General features: G+C 36.9%; 1 protein-coding gene across 3 annotated transcripts in view; it reads right to left on the bottom strand.

Annotated features, from left to right (window-relative positions):
* Positions 1–24,937, bottom strand: part of COL14A1 (collagen type XIV alpha 1 chain) — a 202,419-nt gene that overhangs the window by 122,682 nt on the left and 54,800 nt on the right. For all 3 annotated transcript variants that reach the window (XM_012753817.2, XM_012753816.2, XM_012753819.3), the window contains exons 6-13: positions 20,367–20,522; positions 19,408–19,527; positions 17,804–17,968; positions 12,672–12,833; positions 6,667–6,818; positions 5,353–5,482; positions 4,000–4,145; positions 1,057–1,186 (exon numbers count right to left, since the gene is read on the bottom strand). In XM_012753817.2, coding sequence (XP_012609271.1) covers positions 1,057–1,186; positions 4,000–4,145; positions 5,353–5,482; positions 6,667–6,818; positions 12,672–12,833; positions 17,804–17,968; positions 19,408–19,527; positions 20,367–20,522 — 1,161 coding nt within the window. The remainder of the gene's footprint in view (positions 1–1,056; positions 1,187–3,999; positions 4,146–5,352; positions 5,483–6,666; positions 6,819–12,671; positions 12,834–17,803; positions 17,969–19,407; positions 19,528–20,366; positions 20,523–24,937) is intronic.

A 24,937-nucleotide genomic window follows, 5' to 3' on the forward strand; every position in this document is an offset into this window, starting at 1 on the left:
AATCAGGGAGTGGCCATCTGCCAGCTCCACGTGGGCATCTATGAGACATCCCAACTTAACTGGTCCAAAACTGAACCGCTGACTCCTGCTGCCTACCTGTATCCCTCTATCTCCTCCTCATTCAATCTTTCCCTTGAGCAAATAGGAACTATGCTTCCCATCACTCCGGCCAAAAACCTTGAAGTCGTCCTGTATTCCCTTTTCTCTCACAGCCCACTTCCAACTCATCGGCAAATCCTTCCATATTTATCTAGATATGACCACTTCTCTTCACTCCCACTGCTACCGTGTTGGTGAAAGCCACTATCTAAGCTCTTCCTGGCTTGGATTTTTGCCATGGTCTCCCAGCCGATCTTCTGGCTTCCATCTTCCCCCACTATAACTATTCTTCAGTGAACCCCTAAGAATGCTCCGATAAAAACATAAGCCAGATAATTTCACTGCTCTGCACAAAAACTTTCCAAATGGCCCCCAACACCCTCAGAGTAAATCCACAGTTCTTACGATGGTTTATGTGGCCCTATATAACTGGTCCTCTGCCATCCTGCTGCCCCCATCTCCTGTTACTCTGTCCTTTGTTCTCACTGTTACTGGAACCTGCCAGGCATGCTGAGTGCTTTCACATGCCCCATTGTACTTACTCTTATATCAGCCACATGCTGGGCGATTATTGTTCCTCCTTCTACAGACTCAAAAAATAAGTTACATCACTTGCCCTTTGTCACCCAGCTAAAATATGAGTTGAGCTGGGATTCCCATTTCAGCTGCTATGATTCTAAAACTGGTAATTCTGACCTAGCATTTGGACTTAGACAAGGAAATATACATTTGGAATTACCTGGAGGATGCTAAAGTTCAATTCCAGCATCCATATCACTCGTAATTATACAATATTGAAGAAATATATTTCCTACTCCTAAATAAAATATGTGATTTTTTTTAAGGTTACAATTAGCTCTTAAGAGGTATCAACCTAAACTAGTAGTTCCAATTCGGAATCCCAACATTGATTGGGCTTTTATTACAGCATTTCATCTGAATGACTGTACTGCTCACATGTTGTTTCTTGTCCTGTAACAGGATCGCTGGCCTCTTCTCCAAACATGGCATAAACTGTGACTGTGTATTCTGTATTGGGCAACAAGTCACTCAATTCAATATCTGTGTGGGTCTCTCCAATTTTCATCTGAAAAGAACACATGCTATTAGATCATTTGCCCATATGCATTATTCACACGGATCTGAAATGAATAAAGGTGATACTTCATGGAATAAGACTTTTTGTCTGCTCACACACAATCCCTTCATCAAATAGGCTTTAGTCATAATTTTTTAATTGTCTCATGTTGTTTTATATTAGGAACAGATACTATGGAACCATATAAAACTGAAAGTACCCATGTGTGCTGTGTTAGGATAACTCTTTGCATCTGGACAAACAGCAACTGCAGCCAGAATCACAGTGTTTAGTATACGGTCCCCAGGAGAGGGTGGGTAGGATTTAATCAGAAATGTTCTCTTGAGAGTGTGAGCTGCAAGCCAGTGTGCTGGAGGCAGGGCCAGTGGGCACCTCTCACCACTGGCTAATTCTAACCAGTCCTCTGGCTGGATGCCCAGTTTTTGGTTCCAGCTCGACTGAGCTGGGCCAGTCTCGCCACTCCATTCAACCAGGGGGCCTGTCCAGTTGGACTGCAAGGCCCTTTCAGTATTCAGAAGAGATAAACCCACCTTGATATCTAACTTGGCAATTTGTTTTTTGATTCTGGGATAACTCTTCTGACCCTTGGATTCAGTCAAACTAGCCAGCATTCTCAGTTGTGTGATAACAGAGTGACAGGACAGTTTTATGTTTTGGAAGGAAAAACAAAAAAACTCCATAGATAGTCTGTAGTGTATTGTGAAGTTAACATTTTTAATTTGTAATATCTTAGCATAAATAACAAATGTTTAGAAAATGATATAATAAACCCTGACGTACCCACCCTTCAAATTTTTTTTTTTTTTTTTTTTTTTTTTTTTTTGAGACAGAGTCTCGCTTTGTTGCCCAGGCTAGAGTGAGTGCCGTGGCGTCAGCCTAGCTCACAGCAACCTCAAACTCCTGGGCTTCAGCGATCCTTCTGCCTCAGCCTCCCGAGTAGCTGGGACTACAGGCATGCGCCACCATGCCCGGCTAATTTTTTACATATATATATCAGTTGGCCAATTAATTTCTTTCTATTTATAGTAGAGACGGGGTCTCGCTCTTGCTCAGGCTGGTTTTGAACTCCTGACCTTGAGCAATCCGCCCGCCTCGGCCTCCCAAGAGCTAGGATTACAGGCGTGAGCCACCGCGCCCGGCCACCCTTCAAATTTAATATCAAAATTCTGTCATATTGACTTCAGATTTTATTTTTAAAAACGACTAATATACTCAAATAAAACAAGTTCTTTCTCATTCTTTCTGTTCCACATCTCTACCCTGATGCTGATGTATATCTTATTGCTCTATTTTTGTACATCTGTATATGTAAGTATCTGTAAACAATGTGTGGTCCTGTATGTTTAACAATGTACATAAATGGTACCATATCGACACAATCTTTTTATAATTTCTTATTTTTTCTCTATTAATATTACGGTTCAAGATTTACCTACCCATGTTAATTCACAAGGACAGAGTTGACATTATTAATTCTTTTATGTATTCTTTGGCATAAATATACCACTATTTTCCATCCTTCTATTGATGGGCATGTTAAGTACCGGCATTGAAAAATCCTTGCAAGATGTTTCCAAAAATAGTACATATCTTCAACAGGATGAAATAGTTCAAAATATTCTCCAAAGCAGCTGTACCAATTTACATGCCCACCAGCAGTGTGGGAGTGCTTTTCCCACATGCTCATTAACACTAAGGGTATTGCCAGACCTTATTTTTATTTATTTATTTGCTTTGCTAATCTGTTGGTATTCCTTCAACTTTTATTTTTCTCTTTCCTAGTAAGAGGCTGAGTATCTTTTCAGCATCATTTTAAAGTCTCTCTTCTGCCAAAATAACTTAGATCAACTTTAAATCCAAATAAGCAAAAGCTGGAAATAAGAGGATGCATGTCACCAGTGCTCTGTTCTTGACACTGTTTTCCACCTTAAATATTTGGGTCATCAGAGGTAGGTTTTAGACAATATTAGAGAACCAAGTTCCAAATTGCCTCACTTATTCACCCCACCTGCCTGGTCAAGATACTTCCAAGTGCCAGAGACATTTCCTCCTCATTCCTTAAATGTTTAAGTTATAGCTATTGTCTCCCATAAATTAAAAATGAGGCCTCAAATCCTTCCAAAGTCAAAGATTCGTCATTTAAAATGGAATAAATTCAAAAATTCACATCAACGAGATGTATTTGTCAGCCTCTTAAATGAGTAAGAAAAAATTTAATTCGTGCATATGGGGGAAGCACTTATGAACTGCATATTGGAAAATAAATTATATACAATTTCTCTAGAGCCATTTGGTAATACTGAGTATAAGCCTTAATAACTTGCATACCCTTTGGGGAAAAACAATCTTATTTCTAGCAATTTACTCTGAGAAAATAATTGAACAATCATGTAAAGATGTATGTTAGAAATATTCACAGAAGCATTATTTATATAGCAAACTATCTAAAAGTTTAATAACATGAGGTTAATTAAACATGATCTGTTCAACCAACAGTGGAACACTATGCCTATATAAAATGATTATACAAAATAGTCTTTAAAAGTGTGGAAAGATAGTCACAAGAAATGAAATGAAAACAACAAGCTACAAAACCATTTCCATCTGTGGTATTAAAAATGCATTGACTAAGATTATTAATAAATGTTAACAATGGATATCTTTAGGTGGTAGGATTACAAAGGCTTTTTTTTTTGCTAATCTGAATTTTCTAAATTTTATACATTAAAATTTTACAGTAAAGAAAATTTATTTTGAGGAAGTCAAAGATTCAAGGACTCTAGCAGGTAGCAGGTGGTTACCTCTTTTTCATCCCCAGCGAGACCCTCTGTTAGAGGCGCATAAAGGATCAGGTACCCCGAGGCCCCAGGTACTGCGTCCCATCTGACCCGCAGACTGTTCTCAGTCACATCGTACAGTTCAAGGTCGGATGCCATGGGCAAGGAAACTGCAAGAGGAGAACATTTTTTTTTTTTTAATGTTTAGCCATTTATTTATAAGTGTCCTTGAGAAAATGAAATAATCAAGAAACAAGACTGGCCATATTTGAAAGGTAGAGAGAGACTAAGGATAAATTGTAAGTTCCTGGCTTAAATAGTGCCAATGAAAAACAGGAAACATTGTTGTTGTCAAATATAATTCTAGGCCCTCCATAACGTGGCCTTGCCAACTCTTCTAACCACAATGTCAAATTCAAGACTTTCCTTACACGTGAAGCTTCTTGTACACCCTTCTGTTGGCGTGCCTATAGCACTTCATTGCACTGATTTGTTTGCATGTTCTTAGTTTGCATGCCCTCCCCTTAGTAGATTAAAACACCCTCAAAAGGGGAATTGTAACTGAAATTATTTCTGCACAGTGAGGGCATTAACACTCACCTTACAGAATGCTGCCAGGAATAAATTCAACAATGTATACAGAGTGGTTATCATAGTGTCTGGCATATTGGTATTAGTTTACCTTGTTATTGCACATGTTGCTTACATTGTTATTGTTCTATCAGAGGCACATTCTTTAGATCAATTTTGCACAGGAAATCAATTAATGTTTGAATGACTAAAAGCCTGGGTGACAGAGTAAGACCCTGTCTCTATAAACAACCAAAAAAGATTATCTCTTCCCATGCTTCTCAATTCTCTGAGTATGTATGTGTGCACTTGTGTATATGTTATCATGTATCTGTTACGATCATGCCCAGGGAAGGAATTATTAGTATTCATAAGCTTGTTTTAATTACAACGATATGAACAATGAAAATAGATGTAACATAATTATTTTGTTATTCTACTGGGCAGGAGAGCTATGGAATTCCCTCTCTACTTCTACTGAAAAATTCAAGCACAGTTCTTGATTCATAGTAGGCATTTACTAAATATTTGTTTAATAAATTAATGAATGTATTATAATGCATTTTGTACCCTTTATCACCAAATCTCTCTTAAACATACCAGATATTTATGACATCCTTCTCAATAGACCGCATCTGCAAAACAGTAGCTATTGCAGGGACCAGCACCACATATAGCATGACAACTATTTTCTATTAATTTCATTCAGGATGTCCATCAATACAACCTAAGCAAAATTCCAATTTAGGAAAGGCCACCTAAGCAGTGCTCTACAAAGTTAGAAGTGGAGTAGAATTAAATACATACGTGTAGTTTCAGTTCCCCGTAGGCCTTCACTGGCAGTGTGGGCGTATATTGCAAAGACCGCTACCTGATATTCAGTTAAAGACATCAAGTTTTTCAACACTGTGGAAGATATACTTCCATCCACCACCACCTGTTTAAAGAACAGTTTGAGGAATGAGAGTACGGAATGTCTCATATGCACAATAGAAATCAAAAGCAAAAATATCTTCAGCAAGAATGTTTCATTTAATATTTTCTTATTTGTGCCACACCCTCTTTTCCACTGTGGCAGTCAACTCTCTTTAAATTCCTACATGAATTGATATACCTTCTACGGAATATGTTCAAAAATCCCTTATGAATTCATGTCTAAGAGAAATTGTGTCATTGCTAGGCTTATTATTATCCTGTTCACATCCACTTAATAAGAGTACATGTGATATTTTTTCCATGGAGCTTTGGGAATCATTTAAAAGGTTTATTAGTCATGAAAAAGATAAAACCATTGGAAGCACTTTGATTTTTTTTTTTTGTCCAAATGATTTAAAACTCCATGATCTACTTTTCTAACACTTAAAAAAATACCAAAAAAACCTGCCTTAATACAGAAGAAAATTGTGAAATATGTCAAGGTCAATCATAGGTTAGAACAACAAAAAGAAAGGGGGATTTCATCATGTTTTAACATGTTCCCTGTGAATTGCTGTATCAAAGGTAGGAAATGGGAAGGATCCAGTCATCTGGCAATAGGTGTTCTCCCCTCTGTTGGCCAAACCATAAAAAATGCTGGCAACAGTGGCTTTATCATGGCTTTTCCATTGCACTAATCCTTACAAATGTCCAGGAAACTCCAAACCCTGGAGGACTAGTCCATTATAAGACCACATAATTTGGAACAGGCAGACTTTCCTAAAGCAGAAAGCTCAGGCCCCTCCCAGGTAGAAAGAATGCACAAAAGCAAAAGGGGTCCTTGCCAGATAATTAGTTACTAACACCCTTTGCTTTGGAACTCATTAATTTTAAGAAGAAACATAAGTTGTGTTAGAAATGCATGCCTTACCAGTTCTGAGGCTTGTTTGATGGAGAAATGAGAAAAGAAGGTATAAATGCCATAGCCCAGAGAGATGAGAGAACAATATGGACATGTGGAAATGTATTTCAGTCAAATTATTTAAAATGTTTCTGACAGAATTATTTCCTTATATATACATTCCTGTCTTGTTCCCACTACTGTACAAGACTTCAGAGAACAAAAAGAGTGGTTTCAAAGTACTGTCTCATATCACTTCTTGGCCTTTTGGCTAAAATCAAGTGAAAATACTGTCTCCTTATTACCTCCTCTGGTTTCCCACCTCTGGTGGGATAATACACGACTCTGTATTTTTCCACTTTTCCTGGGGCATGAGTCCAGTTAACCATAAAGCTTCTGGCAGTGACTTCAGAAGTAATCAACTCTGTAGGTGGCCCGATGGTGGCAAGGGCTGAGGCTAAAATAAAGAAACACATCAAGTAAACCTCTTTCCCAAAGTTATTTCCTATGAAACTAAGAAATGCCATTAGTCAGCAGTGACTACTGATTTCGTGCTGCCTCTAAGATTTCCATATTTAGATAAGTTGATTAAGTTATTCATTCCTGCATTTGTTCATTCAAACAAAGTGTGTATTAGGTACCGGCACTATGCTAGGTTCTGAGGATACAAACTTGAATAAGACATAGTCCTTGACTCCAAGAAACTTTCTTCCATTGAATATATTATAATAAAAACAAACAATAATTGAGCATGTATATATCTAAAGGTACTCCTCGGAGCCCTTTAGAAGTATTATCTCAATTAATTCTTCATAGTTACTATAATTGTTTACATTTTGTAGGTGAAAGAACCAAGGCACAATGAAGTTAAATAATTTGATCAAGGTCTCACAATGAGTAAGTATCAGACCTGAGATTGATATCTGGGCTCTTGCCACAAGGAGCCTGTGTTTTGAAGCACCAGAGGATATAGCCTCCATACTGAAGACTTCAATTCAACAAACAACCAATATCTAAAAATTCAAAAAGAAGAAAAAGCAACTTATATATACCCAGTGTCTGCTATGAGTCAGACACCATGCAAACATTTTGTGTCTATTATATATATATATATGATTTTTTTATTTTTTATATTTTCTTATTATATACATGTTAAAGCAAATAATGCTATAAAGATTTGGGGCAATGTAACCAGCTCTTGTGATCAAAAGTCACTTTATGAAAAAGACACCTTCACTCAAATGTTTATAGCAACACAACTCACAATTGCAAAACTGTGGAAACAACCCAAGTGCCCATCAATTCATGAGTGAATTACTATAATGTGGTATATGTATACCATGTAGTACTACTCAGCTTTAAGAAACAATGGTGATATAGCACCTCTTGTATATTCCTGGATAGAGCTGGAACCCATTCTACTAAGTGAAGTATCTCAAGAATGGAAAAACAAGCACCATATGTACTTACCAGCAAATTGGTATTAACAGATCAACACCTAAGTGGACATATAGGAATAACATTTATCAGGTGTCGGGCATTTGGGAAGGGGGAGGGGGGATGGGTATATACAAACACAATGAGTAAGATGTGCAACATTTGGAGGATGGACACGCTTGAAGCTCTTACTCAAGGGAGGAGGAGGGGCATGGACAATATACGTAACTTTAACACTTGTACCCCCATAATATGCTGAAATTAAAAAAAAAAGGTTTGGGGCATAGCACAATCTGAGTGGAGAGGGAATACAATGTAAAAATGATAATAAAGAGGTTGAACTTTAGGATTTCTCACACATTAGGGGCACTTACCCAAAGGAACCTTAACAACCAAAATAATGAAAAACATAGCTTTGAACACTAACTATGGCCAGGAACTGTATCACATACTTTATCGTCAACCACATATAGAATGTTTTTGTAGGAAAAGCTAGGCTCTATAGTAGTCCTACTCTGAAGCTTAGAAAACTTTGTTCTGAATCATACTTCTAGGATGTCCAACCTAGCCCCAAGAGATCTGCTGCAGGGAAAAGGGGGTAACAGAAGAGAGAAGGACACGTAGCCAAATAGAACCATTTCACATTCCTGGATACAACAGAGAGAGGCAAGGCATAAAACCAGACTTTAAAAGAGAACTTAGATATTACTACCTTCTTCTCAAATCACAGCTCTATAAGCTGGTATAACCTGCAGACCAATGATATTATGAGGGGCAAGGATAAAAAAAATCCATGATAAATTTGCTCCCAGATAGATACATAGATATACTTGACACTATTCCTTCGAGTAGTATAACTAAAAATTCAGGCAATTACATACAAGACAAGCATAAAAAGACACTGAAAAGTTGAGAGAAGATCAATGGCTGGGGGACAGCGGGACACAAGGAACAACACCACAATGGTGAGTTCCCTTTTCCTGTTTGACTCCTATATCCCACACGTGGAGCTAAACTGTCTTGTAACCTAGAAACACCAACAGATACAGATGGAAGGAAGGAAGGAAGGAAGGAAGGAAGGAAGGAAGGAAGGAAGGAAGGAAGGAAGGAAGGAAGGAAGGAAGGAAGGAAGGAAGAAAAAAAGGGAGGGAGGGAGGGAGGAAGGAGAGAAGGGAGGAAGGGAAGGAGGGAGGGAGGGAAGGAGGGAGGGACGGAGGGAGAGGAGGAGGGAGGGGAGGAGGGAGGGAGGGAGGAGGAAAGGAAGGAAGGAGGGAAGGAAGGAAGGAGGAAAGGAAGGAAGGAGGGAAGGAAGGAAGGAAGGAAGGAAGGAAGGAAGGAAGGAAGGAAGGAAGGAAGGAAGGAAGGAAGGAAGGAAGAAAGAAAGAAAGAAAGAAAGAAAGAAAGAAAGAAAGAAAGAAAGAAAGAAAGAAAGAAAGAAAGAAAGAAAGAAAGAAAGAAAGAAGGAAGGAAGGAACCCAGTCCCAACAAAGCTTGTTCTCTCCAGCCAAAGAACCTGGAAATGGCCAGCCTACCCAGAAAGAAAACTTTTAGGCAATAACTGCTCTACTCCAGACAAACAACACAGGAAGAAAACTGTGGCCCCACCTTTGCCCATAAGAGCAAAGGCAGTGTAGAGCCAAAAGTTCCACGCTCACCCCATTCACCTCAGTCATAATAGTGTAAGAGAAGATCAAGTAGGGAAGAGATATTCATCCTCAACAGGTGGTAATGAATCCTTCTCCCCTCAGCTCCATCTGTGATGATATCAGTGGAGACCACTCAAAGAGTCTGTCTGGGTTTCTAACCCCACCTGGTAGTAATGAGGCACCACTCACCCTTCACTCTCTGAGGGTGTCAGAGGAGACCTAGTGGTGAGTCAAGACTTTCACCCCTGTCCAGCAGTAAGGAGGCCACTCTCACAGCAGTGTCAGTGGAGGCCTGATGGGGAACAGTAATGAGGGCATCCTGCTCCTCTCATAGGGGGGTATTAGCTGAAGCCTAGTAAGTAGCCCCTAGAACTGAATTAAAATGAAAATACAACATACCAAAATTTGTGTAACACTGCCAAAGAAGATCTGAGAAGAAAACTTATAGCCTTGAGTACTTATATTTAAAAAGAAGCATCTCAAGTCAATAATCTAAGTTCCCACCTAGAATCTAGAATAGTAACAGCCAAATAAATTCAAAACCAGTAAAAGGAAGGAAGTAATAAAAATATGAGCAGAAATTAATGAAATTAAAAACAGAAAAACAATAAAGAAAACCAATAAAACCAAGCAAGAGATGATTCTTTGAAAAGATTTTTTTCTTAATGGACAAATCTCTAAGGATGATAAAGAAAAAAAAAGAGACAACACAGATTCCCAATATCAGGAAGGAAATGGGATAGCACTACACCCTGCAGATATCAAAGGAATAATAAGAGAATACTATGAAGAACTCTACACACATAAGTTCTTCAAATATGATAAAATGCACCCGTTCCTTGAAAAGAAGAAGTAAGGCTGTTTATTCTCAATACATTTATTAACATAGTACTAGAAATGGTAGCCAGTGCAATAAGGCAAAAAAAAAAAAAGAAGAAAAATAAAAGATATAGAAATCAAAAAGGAAGAAATCAAATTATCTTTATTAGCAGATGGTATGATTTTCTACACAGAAAATCCTCCAATATATACAGAAAAATTCCTAGGCTAATTAGCAAGTTCAAATAACAATGTCATAGCATACAAGATACATGAACAAACATCAATTGTATCTCTATTTACTAGCAATAAATATATGGACACTGAAATTAAAAATACAACACAACCAGCCGGGCGCGGTGGCTCACGCCTGTAATCCTAGCTCTTGGGAGGCTGAGGCGGGCGGATTGCTCAAGGTCAGGAGTTCAAAACCAGCCTGAGCAAGAGCGAGACCCCGTCTCTACTATAAATAGAAAGAAATTAATTGGCCAACTGATATATATATAAAAAAAATTAGCCGGGCATGGTGGCTCATGCCTGTAGTCCCAGCTACTCGGGAGGCTGAGGCAGAAGGATCGCTTGAGCCCAGGAGTTTGAGGTTGCTGTGAGCTAGGCTGATGCCACGGCACTCACTCTAGCCTGGACAACAAAGCGAGACTCTGTCTCAAAAAAAAAAAAAAAAAAATACAACACAACCAATATCGCTCAAAATAAGATTAAATACTTAGATATAAATCTAACAAAACCTGTATAAGGTTTTGTGATCCTGTATCCTGAAAACTACAAAATGCTAATGAAAGAATATCTAAATAAATGGATAGATGTGCTATGTTCATGGATTAGAAGAATCAACATAGTAAAAGTTTCAGTTCTCCTCAAATTGATATTTGATAACTCATTTAATGTAATTCCTATCAAAATCCCAACAAGATGTTTTGCAGAATAAAGATTATTCTAATATTTAACTGGAAGGTAAAGGAACTAGAAGGGCAAAAACAATTTTTAAGTAGAAGAATCAAGTAAGGGAACTCAAGTCTACCCAATTTCAAGATTTATTATATAACTACAGTAAATCAAGACTGTATGACATTGGAAGAGGGTTAGACACACAGACCCAATCAATAGAACAGATCATAGAATCCAGAAATAAATTCACACAATTAAGCCTCACTTATACTTGACCAACAAAAAATCCAATTAGAAAATGAACCCAAGATGTCAATAGACCTTTCACCAAAGAGAATGTACAGATAGAAAATAAGCATCTGTATATCCTCTTTGGTGAAATGGAGTTGAAAAGATGTTCAACTTCATTAGCCACAAGAGAAATGAAAATTAAAACCTTAGTGTTATATCATTACACACTTATCATAATGGCTAAAATAAAAAATAGTAACAACAACAAATGTTGGTGACAATACCTAGAAACTGGATAGCTCATATATTGCTAGTGGGAATGTAAAATGCTACAACCACTCTGGAAAATAGTTTGGTAATTTCTTAATAAAAACTAAAATAAACTAAACATGCAACCAGGATATGATCTAGTCAATGTATTCCTGGGCATTATTCCAGAGAATTAAAAACTTATGTTCACACAAGAACCTACATATGAATATTCACAGTAGCTTTATTCATAATAGCTAAAACTTTGAAAACAACTCAGATGTGCCCTTCAATCGTTAAACAAACCGTGACACATCCATACCATGGAATCTGACACTGCAATAAAAAGGAAAGAGCTGTTGGCAAATGCAACAACTTTGATGAATCTCCAGGGAATCATCCTGCATGAAAAAAGCCAATGCCCAAAGGTTACATCCTGTATAATTCTATTTACATAATATTTTTAAAATGAAAAATAGCTTTTAAAATGAAAAAAACCTTAGAAATGGAGAGCAGATTAGTGGTTGTCAGGGTTTAAGGAGAGGATGGGGAAATAAGTGACAGTGGCTGTAAAAGGACCACAGGAGTGATCCTGTGGTGATGAAATGTTCTGAACCTTGACTGTATCAATGACAACAACACGCGTGTGATATTGTACTATAGTTTTGCAACATGTTGCCGTTGGAAAAAGCTGGTAAGAAACACATGATCTTTGTACATCTTATTTCTTACAACTGTATTTAAATGTGCAATTATCTCAAAATTAAACGTTTAATTATTTTTAAAAAGTATCTAATGTAACACTATGGAGAAAATCATATAGTGGTTAAAGTATCCTTCTCTCATGTCCAAAAACACCTGCCAATATACTCCCTTTTCTACCTTGATGACTCAGGTCTTAGGAGAAAAAGGAGTCTTTAAAAAGCCAACATGAAAACTATAAGAATTTTCATAATCTACAATAGATTTTTGCGCACAGTGATACCAACACCCAAGGGACTGCTCTCTGTCACTCATTTTACCTTTAATTTCCTTGTCCTGTTCTTCCACTCTGGAGCAGACAGTCCTCGTCAGACTCTCCACAACCGTGTGCATCAGGTCAAATTCAGCAACGTTGTACACATGGGTGCTGTCTGGTTCCGAGGCGATCTCCTGCAGTTCATTCAGGTCCGCGTTTTTCACCCCTTACATAGAGGAACAGAGGATGACAGGAAAGATGGAGACATTTATGCTTTGTTGGAAAGCACAGCTGCAGTGGGCCTGTCCCAGTCAGTCTACATTGCAATCAAAGTATCATCTGCTACTTGGGTATTCTTTTTTCTGATACGTAATGAAAATTTTATTTTAAAAACACAAACATGAAAAAATAAAGCTAAATCTTGTAACTATTACATAATAGAAAACAATAGCTCTGATTCTAACAAATTATGCATGTAGAAAGAAAATAAGCCAGAAAAGAGAACAGCAAGAATACTTGTCATTGATAAGATGAAAGATATTATATGCCTGTGTCCTGGTAAATGGCCCTTGGGACCCCTATCTCAGAGGCTGGTTCACCTGCCCTCCCCCCTTCTGATAGACTTGCAGTCTTGGACTTGGTTGAAAGCATTCCTCTTTAAAGGGGAACATTTTGTGTCTGCTTTTTTTTAAATCGGCTTCAGAATCATTTTTAAATGATTAGATATTAATTTTGCTTAGTATATCTTAACAGGAAGATGACTTGATGAAACTAACTTGCAGAAGCAATAGCAATTAAACTAGTGTTCCAAACTCTCAAAGTTTCAGGTTTAAATTTGTATAAAATAAGTTTAAAAACTATATATATATACTATAGTATATATACTATACTATATATATACTATATATATACATATATACACATATATGCTATATATATATATATATATATATAGTATAGTATAGCATTAAACCAAAGAGAAATCTTGGGGAAAAAATTTTTAACATACTCAAATACAATCTGTTGTCTAGTAACCACTGCAATTTTGCTAATGCAAATAGGAAAGTCCCTGTCCTTCCACAATACCTATTGAATTCCATTATGACAGGTCAAGTACAATTCGGGTGTCTGAAATACAGCTGGGAATAGAATAGGACAGAAAGCAGTGAACTCTAACAGATGAATTGTGCTTCCTATGCCCAAAGCACTGTAGCAAGTGTTTTATGGATATTAACAAATTTAATCCTCACAAGAAATGCTATGAGTTTCGCACCATGGTTCCACTATATCTCTCAGAATATTGCATGTTAAAATAAGTAAACTTTTACCAACAAAATTAGAACTAGAAAAGGAGAGGCACAAAGTTAGGTTTTATGTGCATGAAGGTAGACATTTCTCTTCCCCAAGCTTCAGCAAACAAGAAAGATTTCTTTCTAAATCCCTATCGTTTCAATTATCTGAGGGTATTCAAAGAAGGTACTATAGAAAGCAAGGAAGAGAAATTACCTTGGGCAACATGAATTACTTCTTAGATGCCTGGCTGCACCAATTAATTTATCTTTCAACCTCAATATATTGAGCAACAAAGCATTAGTTGTCTCCGAACTATTTGCTTTAGGAGGTTGCAAGATAATAAATACTGTGGATTTCCAGGTAATTTTCAGAGAAGTCTAAATCACATCTGGATGAATTCATTTAAAGTTTTGTTTAAAAACCCATCCATTCATCATTTAAAAGAGCAGGGAATAGAAAGTAAACACATAAATTAACCCCCTATTAAAGTCTTCTGCAGAGATTTCCTTTATTGGACAAAGGGATAAGAAAATAAAAAATAAATCTCTCTGATGTTTCTTGCCTGAAGGACTTCTTTCTACAATAGCTTCTAAAACACACATTTGAGAATCAATATGCCATTGAGTGCATGCTGAAGCAATGGGCTTAGTGCCAATTATGCTTTTTCATGGCATTCAGCTGGAACCAACAAGTTTAGGCTCATATAACAATATCCTAAGAAAAATAGTCCCAAATCTATCTCCCTTTCTCTCTCTCTCTCTCTCTCTCTCTCTCTCTCTCGCTCGCTCGCTCGCTCGCTCTCTTCTTTCCAAATAAAATGGTTTGACTGTTGCAGCTGCATGGAAAAGAGAAGAAATGGTCATAATGACTTTGAAGGAATTTGTTTTGTAAGGATTTTGCCTTGATCATCTTTGTGCCCTAGCACCCACCACAATGCCTGGCACACAGTAAATAAGCAAATTCTTCTTGAACGAAGCATTCTACAAACCACATTTCAAATAGCAAATCCAGGAATAGGTCAGAGTAATTTTTTTTCATTGATAACTCTGAAAGATGTGCTTTTAAACTTCAGGTTGAGATATGTTAATGCCAAGCAAATTTGACTCAGTCCCTAGGACCAAGTTCGTACTTCTCTTTAGAACTGAAGTTATCATATGGTAAAAGTCATTTAATTTCTTGCCCATTTATGTTCTAGAGGTGTGCTGGTAAATGTGGCAAATATTTATTAGTAACAGTCAATTTTCTGCCCTCATTTATAGTATCTGCCGATTTCTGTAGAATAAATACCCTACTATGACTAATTTCCAGCTAACAATGTGAGATCACAGGATGCAGGCTTGCCAAAAGACGTGCTCAGGTGGCTCTTGCAAATGGGTATGGGCTGGCTCCTGCACACCATTGAGCTATAACACCCATGCCACCCCCTACACACATGCACAAAAAATAATAAGGCTGTAATTAACCAAAATGAAGTTTGAACACAAGTTATTCTTAATTTTTTCCCTAGATTGATTTCTTTTGCTCTTTCTTCAGTGAATAGAAAATGTATAACAGCAGCAATAGCTTACTATAGGATAAGACACTTCATTTATTTGAATAATACACTGCTCTTATGTGTATCTTTCATACACATTTTGATTTTTATTTATTTTTTTTATTATTTTATTTATTTATGTTTTTTGAGACAGAATCTCACTTTGTTGCTCAGGCTAGAGTGAGTGCCGTGGCGTCAGCCTAGCTCACAGCAACCTCAAACTCCTGGGCTCAAGCAATCCTGCTGCCTCAGCCTCCCGAGTAGCTGGGACTATAGGCATGTAGTCCAGTAAAATTAGCCCAGCTAATTTTATCTACATATCTTAGTTGGCCAATTAATTTCTTTCTATTTATAATAGAGACGGGGTCTCGCTCTTGCTCAGGCTGGTTTCGAACTCCTGACCTCTAGCAATCCACCCGCCTCGGCCTCCCAGAGAGCTAGGATTACAGGCGTGAGCCACCGCGCCCGGCCTCACATTTTGATTTTTAATACTAAGGGTAACAATGTTATCTTAGAAATCCTTTAGACCAGCGGTCCCCAACCTTTTGACATCAGGGACCGGTTTCATGGAAGACAATTTTTCCACAGAGTGGTAGTGGGGGATGGTTTTGGGATGATTCAAGCACATTACATTTATGGTGCAGTCAAACCTCTCTGCTAATGATAATCTGTATTTGCAGCCACTCCCCAGTGTGAGCAACACCACCTCAGCTCCACCTCAGATCATCAGGCATTAGATTCTCAGAAGGAGCACGCAACCTAGATCCCTTTCAAGAGTATTGTAGAGTAGGGCTTGCATTCCTGTGAGAATCTAACGCCACTGTTGATCAGACAGGAGGCGGAGCTTATGCGGGACACAAGCCACAGGGAGCAGCTGTAAATACCAACGAAGCCTCGCTGGCTTGCTCACTGCTCACCTCCTGCTGTGCAGGCTGGTTTCTAACAGGCCACCAACCAATATCAGTCCTCTGGCCCAGGGATTGGGGACCTCAGCTTTGGAGCACTAAATTATTCAACAACCATTTACTTAACACTTGTAAACTGTCAAGCACTGGGTTAGACGATTGGATGAAAAGATGAAGAAGATACAACCTTACTCTCTAGGAACTCACTGTTCAGAGATGCTGCAGGGATAAAGAAAAGAATGGGAGGGAAAAACAGAGCTATCTCTTCCACAGATGTTCTCAGACAGTACTTGGAGGAACAATAGTGGGAAACAAGTTCTGAAAAAAATGACTGATCAGAAACAGGCTCTGATGAAATAAAATATATAAATAGGGAAACCTTTTAGGATCTACCTCCAAGGGAGAGAAACTTACCAGTACACATAGAGAGAGATGCCAGTAGTTCTCAACCCTGGAGACTGTTTCTAAAGTACAGATTCCCAGACCCCTTCTTTCTGGATATTTCAATTATTAAGACTAAAACAGGATCCTGGACTATGTATATTTTATACTGGCCTCCAGTATATCTGGCCTAACAGGTGTATAAATCCAGAGTAGAGAATATTATCTTCTGATAGAAAAAATATTTCATGGAAAAGAAGATTGCAACATATGCAATCTGCAGAGTGATAACAAATGCAGAGTGATACATGCATTTTAATTAGACTAAAGATTTATAGCAAGAATAAATATGTAAAACATAATAAAATGGACTATTCATAATAACCAGTTTTAAATGTCTTCAGAACCCTGTTGAGGAATTTGCTGTGGTATTTTTGTTTGTATTTCAGTGTTGCTTGGGAATCAAATATTTTTTGTGCTAAGAAAATTTGTAAGTCTCTACTAAATAAAAAACCTTCCCATTGCCAAAGAAAATGTGGACATTTTAATCAAGAGCAAAATTTCATTGTGTAAACATTTTGTGGTTATTCTGGATGTATGCCATATACAGTCTTTTCCACAAGCATGACACCTTGTAAAGAGTTAGTTGCAAATACTACTGCATATCTTGAACTTTGTATCTTCTTTAAATAGCTGCAGGATCCTAATTCCTTGACAATATAAATTGAGTTTTCCCTATACTACCAGAAAATAAATAGCTATAAAGTGATCCTAAAGAGAAAGTCTTGACTTAATAAGTGGTAGCAAATATGTCCCTGACTTTTGCATGCCATTTTATGCTTTTCATGATGTTTTATGTATGATACCTCACCTTGAGATCCTCACTCTATGAGATATGTTACACTTAGCCTCATTCTCGTTTTAACTGGAAGGAATCTGGACTCAGATCACCAAACTGGCTACAAGAGCCAGGACTAGAAAGTGCTCAGGTGTCCTAGCTTTCAATGAAGGGCACTTCACATTATGTATTAAGTGGTTGCATATCTATGCCTATAGTTGAAACAGGACCATAAAAGCACATACCTATGGCAAACAGTTCTACACCAGACTCACGAAGGTTTCTAGATGGTGGAATAATATCATCTTGGGATTTTCCATCTGTGATTAAAATGCCAATTTTGGATACTCCAGTCCTTGATCCTGCTTCTGGTTTAAAGCTATTTTCAAAAATGTAGTTCAAAGCAAGACCTGAGGGAAAACAAGGAAAAATAAACACAAACCAATCATCTCTAATAAAAAGTCTTCTAATTCTGCAAAATATAACTGCAAGATGGGTAACTTATTGAGCTAAAAGAGTTTTTATTAGATGTGAACCTTCATTTGTATAATGACTTTGTCCTTGACAGATTACGATTAGAATAAAAGTAATAAAAATAATTGAATACTGCATCATTTCAGAAACTAGCATTTATAAAGAACATTGAATTTGTGGCCAATGAATGTTGATAGGTCTTGTACACAAGAAGATGTAAACCTTTATAATTTAGAATAAAGCAAGAATACCCGCAGTAATGATTGTCGCAAAATACCACTATACTTTCAATTTTGTTTATAATGTTATAAAGAAGCAAAAATTCTCTCTCTCTCTCTTTTAGGAGTAGTAGGGACAGATCTAAGATCACAATTGTACTCATGTTTTTTGAGTATGACGTTTTCCACTCAGAAAAATAAATGCTGCAATATTGTTTTACTATTTGTGTTTAATAAATTTTTGCCGCATTAACAAAAATTCCATTAGATTATGCTTCAAATTGGCAAAACAAATATGTAGTGGGTTACCTAAAAGTCAATAACAGTATCTATATTGTTTAAGCTATGCGTTCTATACCATATACCTGTGGAAGACAATACAGGTTGAGTAGTCACTATCTGAAACACTTAGGACTAGAAGCATTTTAGATTTTGAAGTTGTTTTGAGAGGCAGGGAGGATTTTGAAATATCTGCATTCTATTTATCCAGTTAAGCATCCTAAATCTGAAAATCTGAAATCTAAAATGTTCCAATGAACATTTCCTTTGAGCATCATGTCAGCACTCAAAAGTCTTGGTTTTCAGATTTGGGATGTTCTACCTGTAGCATGTACTAAGGTTAAAATCTGTACATACCCCTCGTGGTTTTGTCATGGATTAATTATAATGTAAATATTCCTACATTAATCATTTACCAAAAATACTGGCAAGCCAAAGATGTACAGATACTTTCATGATAACTACTGATTGTAGAATAAGGGCAGAGAAAATACCTTTGTTGAAAATAAGAATAAATTTTTTTTTTAATTTAAATAACAGGGTGGAGCATGGCTGGAGAAGAAAGGCAGTGAAAAGAGATTAAGGAAAATGACCTGACAAAGGTTAGACAGCTACTCAAGGCTGTTGGCCTCAGGAATTGCTTCATTTCTTCTAGGCCAATCAAGCCTTTCCTGGGACATGATCAGCACATAGCAAAATGAATGAGATGTCCAGGTATTAACTCAACGCTAAGTATGGGAAAAAGAGTTATTAAAGAATCTTAGGTGCCAATTTGTTTAAAAAAATACTGCACTTACTCTCACAAAGTAGCAAAATGAGGTAATACAATTATTCTTCAACAAGATGTGCTGTTATAACATGGACTGAACAAAACATACCTGTGAGTGTATTTCCTCCCTTGTACGGAAGGTTTCGGACAGCTTCAATCACCTCATCTTTTGTGCTGAAGGCATTCAAGTGCCATTCTATTCTGGGGTCACCACTATACTGTGCAAGACCTGGAAATAAAAAGGTGGGAAAGCACACCAGAAATAATGAGTTATTCAACGATCTGATGGCCTATACAAGAAACTAAAATAATTAAGGGCCTAATCTTGGCAACATTTTTTCTTTGACTGGCTATATATTTTCAAAAAAGACTTCCTAAGATTAACTAAAGGAATCAAGTTGGATATATGTGGGGGTTGAGGGAATGTACATGTTAATATTTTGTAGCCATTTAGATGTGACCAACCAATTAGGTACTTGGCATTTTTTTAAAAAGCTTGATCATGTTTGTAGATAAATGGTCTAGATTTTTTTGTTGTTGTTTTATTCTCGAAGAAATGATTTTCCTTATTAGCTATTTAAAAGTTAAACTATGAGACTTTATACAGCAAAGGTTTATTATTTTATTGTTTATAATATTGGTCTAAGGTTTACAAGTTTTTTTGTGCTTTTTATCTGAGCTAGAATTAATTTGGTAAAGACTATCTTGTATTATAAAACTATTTCCAATTTTCTTGGTTCAACATTTCTCTGGATTCAGTTGTTTCTTTTAAATAAAAAGAAAATTGCTATGTGAAAACTCTTAAACCAGTTATAACTTTAAAAGTTTTATTATTATTAATTGAGATTTGACTTTTCAGAAAATTAAAATGTGTTCAATAATTAATTGAATGATAGTATCACAGCAAAAATTAGTAGGAATAAATATTTATTTATTCAAACATTTGGGAACAAGAGTATCCTGTAATTCTGAAAGTCACTTTGTAAAGAACTTTTAAAATGTCTTAAAAAGCTTCCCAGCAATTTTACACTAACAGCTGACTGCCACTGTTAATAATAGAAAATGTACCAAATCGTGTCTTCTCTGAGCCCACATTGAATGCCGTAACCAGGTTTTCCAAGAAAAGACGAACCAGTCTGAAGTTGAATCTTCCAATACTCCATGAACCATCGACCAGGATTACAATGTCAGCAATGGCTGGAGTTTGACAGAAAAATTTCACTTCTGCAAAGCACAAACCAGAAAAGCACATGTATTACTGTTGGAACTTCTAAAAGAGTTTATTTTAATGTCTTTCAGATAACTTAGTGCTAGAAATACAAAAAAGTGCCCATCAAAGCAGCCATCTTTTTACATCCTTTCCCTTAAATGCATTTTACTAGAAAAAAAAAATTGTGGTAACGGCTGGCAGCAGAGCCAGTGTTCTGGAAATAGTTAGGAAAATACTGGCAGGTTCACACCATCCTGGCAACTCAGTCTTCTGCGTATTTCAGAAAGTAGTATCTGCGCAAAATCATCCAGCTTTGGGCTTTTGCCTGCAGATTCTTTCCAGGAAAGGTCTTAGCAGCGCCAGTGTGCACTAGCCAGCCGAGATGGGACGATGGCCAAACGGCAAAAAGGCGGCTCTCCTATTCTGATAAATCTGTGCTGGAAGAAGTGACTGAAGAGAAATACGGACTTCCCGAATTCAAGGAAAAGTCAGGGCCATGCATCTAATCTAAGAGATGTTCACAGACTTTTGCTGAAGTAAGAAGGGTTTTTGGAACACAATAATTAGAAAAAGGCCCAAGAGTTTCCTCAAATTCAATTTTTTGTGCAAATTATGTCTATATGACAATAAGATGTTGTCCCTAAAGATCATTTAAGTAATTGATTTTTAATCTTTTCTTTTTTTTTTTTTTTTTTTTTTGAGACAGAGTCTCACTGTGCTGCCCAGGCTAGAGTGCTGTGGCATCAGCCTAGCTCACAGCAACCTCAGACTTCTGGGCTCAAGCAATCCTTCTGTCTCAACCTCCCAAGTGGCTGGGACTACAGGCACGCGCCACCATGCCTGGCTAATTTTTTATATGTATATATTTTAGTTGGCCAATTTCTTTCTATTTTGGGTAAAGACGGAGTCTCGCTCTTGCTCAGGCTGGTTTTGAACTCCTGACCTCGAGTGATCTGCCCACCTCAGCCTCCCAAAGTGCTAGGACTACAGGCGTGAGCCACCATGCCTGGCCAAGTAATTGATTTTTAAAATGGCTCAATTAAGACTCAGGATAAAGATCCAGAAAAGGATGCCAGGGGCTGGAGTGGTACTACCTATGCTATACCACCAGGGCAGGGCCCACCCACCTGCAGTGATGTCAGGGAAGATGCTGAGAGCAAATGGCTGAGCGTTTACAACAAAGGAAGAAGCTGCTGAATCCAAGCTAAGTCTGTGCTTCACTAGGGGAAACCACCATATCTATTTACAGAGAGCCCAGATACTGGAATATTCTTAAAGTGTTTTATAAATCCTTAAAAATGTCATAGCATGTTTAATACTTCTGGTAGCATTGTTCCGTACTCTAGTCTGTGCTAGCAAAGGGCTGCTTCACTTTGCTGAATTTTCATATTAGGACTGAAGATCATGAAATGTGTGCATATGTGTTGTGGGTGTGTGGTGAGCATTCCTTGTATCCATTTTAACTTCTCGCTGGCCCAGAAAATCCTTATTTAATTCGTTTTTTAACATTAAAATGATAATAAAAATATTTGAAATATAACTTATATAATGAAAACCAAAATACAGAAATGTGTTCACAAACAAACTCAATATGTTTTTACCCGAACAAAAAATAGCCTTACTACTCTAGTTGGCATAGGCAGTTTATTATACGTGTCTCTGCAACAACCAGACCACATTTTCCTCAAAGGGTTTTGATTTTTTTCCAAACATAAATATTCATGGAATACCTAGACGCTTTTACCAGATGGAGAAAAATGCATTTGCCAATGAAATACTCCAATCTTCATTATGGAAGCAGAACAGTACAACTCAATCCAAAGTTATATAAAATACAAAGCTAGTGGCTTTGTATTTGGGAGTCAGCCCTACTGTACTACACTGAAAAAAGTCTCAAATGGAATACAGCAAAAGTCATGGGATAGAAATTAATTTGCTTTTTGGATATAACCAGGGAAAACTGAAGCCTGATTAAGCTTCAAGGACCCATTTCTCTCAGTTTTTATGAGGAAAACTTACTCTCAAATGGAATAGTTTTCTTTCTTTCCAAAACTACTTGGGATATTATTTAACTTTTTAATTAATTGTTTGGGAACAATGTAGAAAGGATCTTAGAAAGGGAACATTTTATGCTTATTTAAAATAGCAGTAAGGAAACTGGTATTTTCTGTTTTAAAAATGATTTCCAATAGAAGTGTTCTGTTTATTTTGCTCATTCAAGTCATAAATGACATAGAGATATAAATCCTATCTAGTTCCTAAGCAAGATATTAATTGACTATAAATAAAAAGATTGATAACTTTAATGATACTAAAATTCTAAAAGTTGGTCATCAAAAAACACCTTAAGGACAATAAAAAGTAAGTCACAATTGAGAGAAGATATGTACAATATAAAAAACTGATTCTGTAGGTTGTCTATTCGCTCTAAGGATAGTTTCCTTGGCTGTGCAGAAGCTTTTTAATTTGATCAGATCCCATTTGTTTACTTTTGTTGGTGCTGTGATTGCTTTGGGGGTCTTCTTCATGATCTTTTTACTTAGGCTGATGTGTATAAAGGGTCTTCCCCACATTTTCTTCCAGAAGTCTTATGGTTTCACGCCTTAGCTTTAAGTCTGTTATCCACCATGAGTTGATTTTTGTAAGAGGTGAAATGTGCGGATCCTGTTTCAGTCTTCTACATGTAGCTATCCAATTTCTTAAATTTGGGGGGGGGGAGGAATAAGGGGGCTGGCTGCTTATAATGTCATTAAAAATAACTAATTAAGTAACTAATTAAAAGAAGAGGGAAATAATTCTATCCATCATGAAGAAAGTATTATCTAGATAAATAATTTTAGTGTTTATGTCACACAATTTAAGCACCAAAACCCTTAAAAACAAGCTAAAACTCATCCTCTTTTACTTGAATTTAAGACTTATGCCTTGTTTTCTAGTTTAAAAACTAGTGTCTGTTGCATCAGCAGAAAGATACTCTCTTCAAGGACTTCAAAAGTCAAAATCTATTATTGGTTATTGGTGCATTCCAAACTATGACTTTTCTTCAAGATTAGTAAACACTCAATTGGGAACAGTATTTCTTTCCAAATGTCCTAAATCTTGTTTATTAGTACTAAGACACATCTAAACACAATGATCCCTAATGGCTATTTTCCATCCTCCCAGGCAGAGATGTGGTGTGTTCACCTCCAAGAAGGTCCAGTGCAGGTATAATTTACTATATAGTATGTGCAATGTTTGTCCCTTCTACAGGTTTATCTGAGCGAGGGGCATATACTTGGGATAAAGAGTTTTAAAGCTACTGTGTTCACCTTTAGGAATCAAATATCTCAAACATAATTCCAACTGCTTAGCGAATTGCTTCAGAAATATATTCAAATTACTGTCTCACTAAAAACAGGAACCGAGATTCAAAATGAAGACAAATAATATCACCTTCCACTGGCAAACATGTTACCCATTTCACCATTCTTAAACAAAGAGACACCAATCAGAAAGAAAACAGTCGAGTGCCTGAAAATGTGTTAAAGAATCAGGTGGTGACAAGAAAAGCAGACACACCTGGGAGCCCAGGTGAATGTTGTGTAAAACCCAGCAGCCAAATGTAATTTAAATCTGCACTAACAAGGAATGAGTAATATGCTTTTATTGCTAAAAATAATATTCCAAATTTATTTTTAAAATAAAATAAATCCCTTTTGCCCTCACCATTATATTTAAAATTAAAGAAGAGGGACAAAGAAAATGATCTCTGAAACTGTATTTTAATTCAGCTCTTAGCTAAACTTGAGCTCTATCTAAAATGTACCCTGTAATATGCTGAAATAAATAAAATAAATAAATAAAATGCAATTCTGAAAATATAGGTGATTTAAAACAAAATGCCTACACAGCTGAACTCAAAGGAAAGCACTCAATACGTGGTTTAGATTACAAAGATAACAAGTCTGATGTCACAGATAGAATCGGAAGCAACAATTGCATGAAGTCCAGGAGGAACAATTCCCTTTATGTTCTATATCCTCTAGAGTTTCATGATGAGGAATCCTGGAAGAACTAACGATTTCTTAACATACTATATCTGAAAGTTATGTACATCATTAAATTAAACATTAAAACTTCCACACTTAACTATTGATTTAGTCCTCACAGAAACGCTATGATCAGTCCTGTTTGCAGCTGAAAAGTATGACATCCAAGAGCCATGTGATTTGCCGAAGGTGTCATGCAGCTAAAAAGTGGCAGAGCTAGGATTAGAAACCAGGTCATATGTCCCCAAAATCTATGCTCTTAACCAGGGGTCCTCAAACTTTTTAAACAGGAGGCCAGTTCACTGTCCCTCAGACTGTTGGGGGGCCGGACTATAGTTTAAAAGAAACTATGAACAAATTCCTATGCACACTGCACATATCTTATTTTGAAGTAAAAA

Source organism: Microcebus murinus, chromosome 7, assembly GCF_040939455.1.
Source record: "Microcebus murinus isolate Inina chromosome 7, M.murinus_Inina_mat1.0, whole genome shotgun sequence".
Lineage (NCBI taxonomy): Eukaryota > Metazoa > Chordata > Mammalia > Primates > Cheirogaleidae > Microcebus > Microcebus murinus.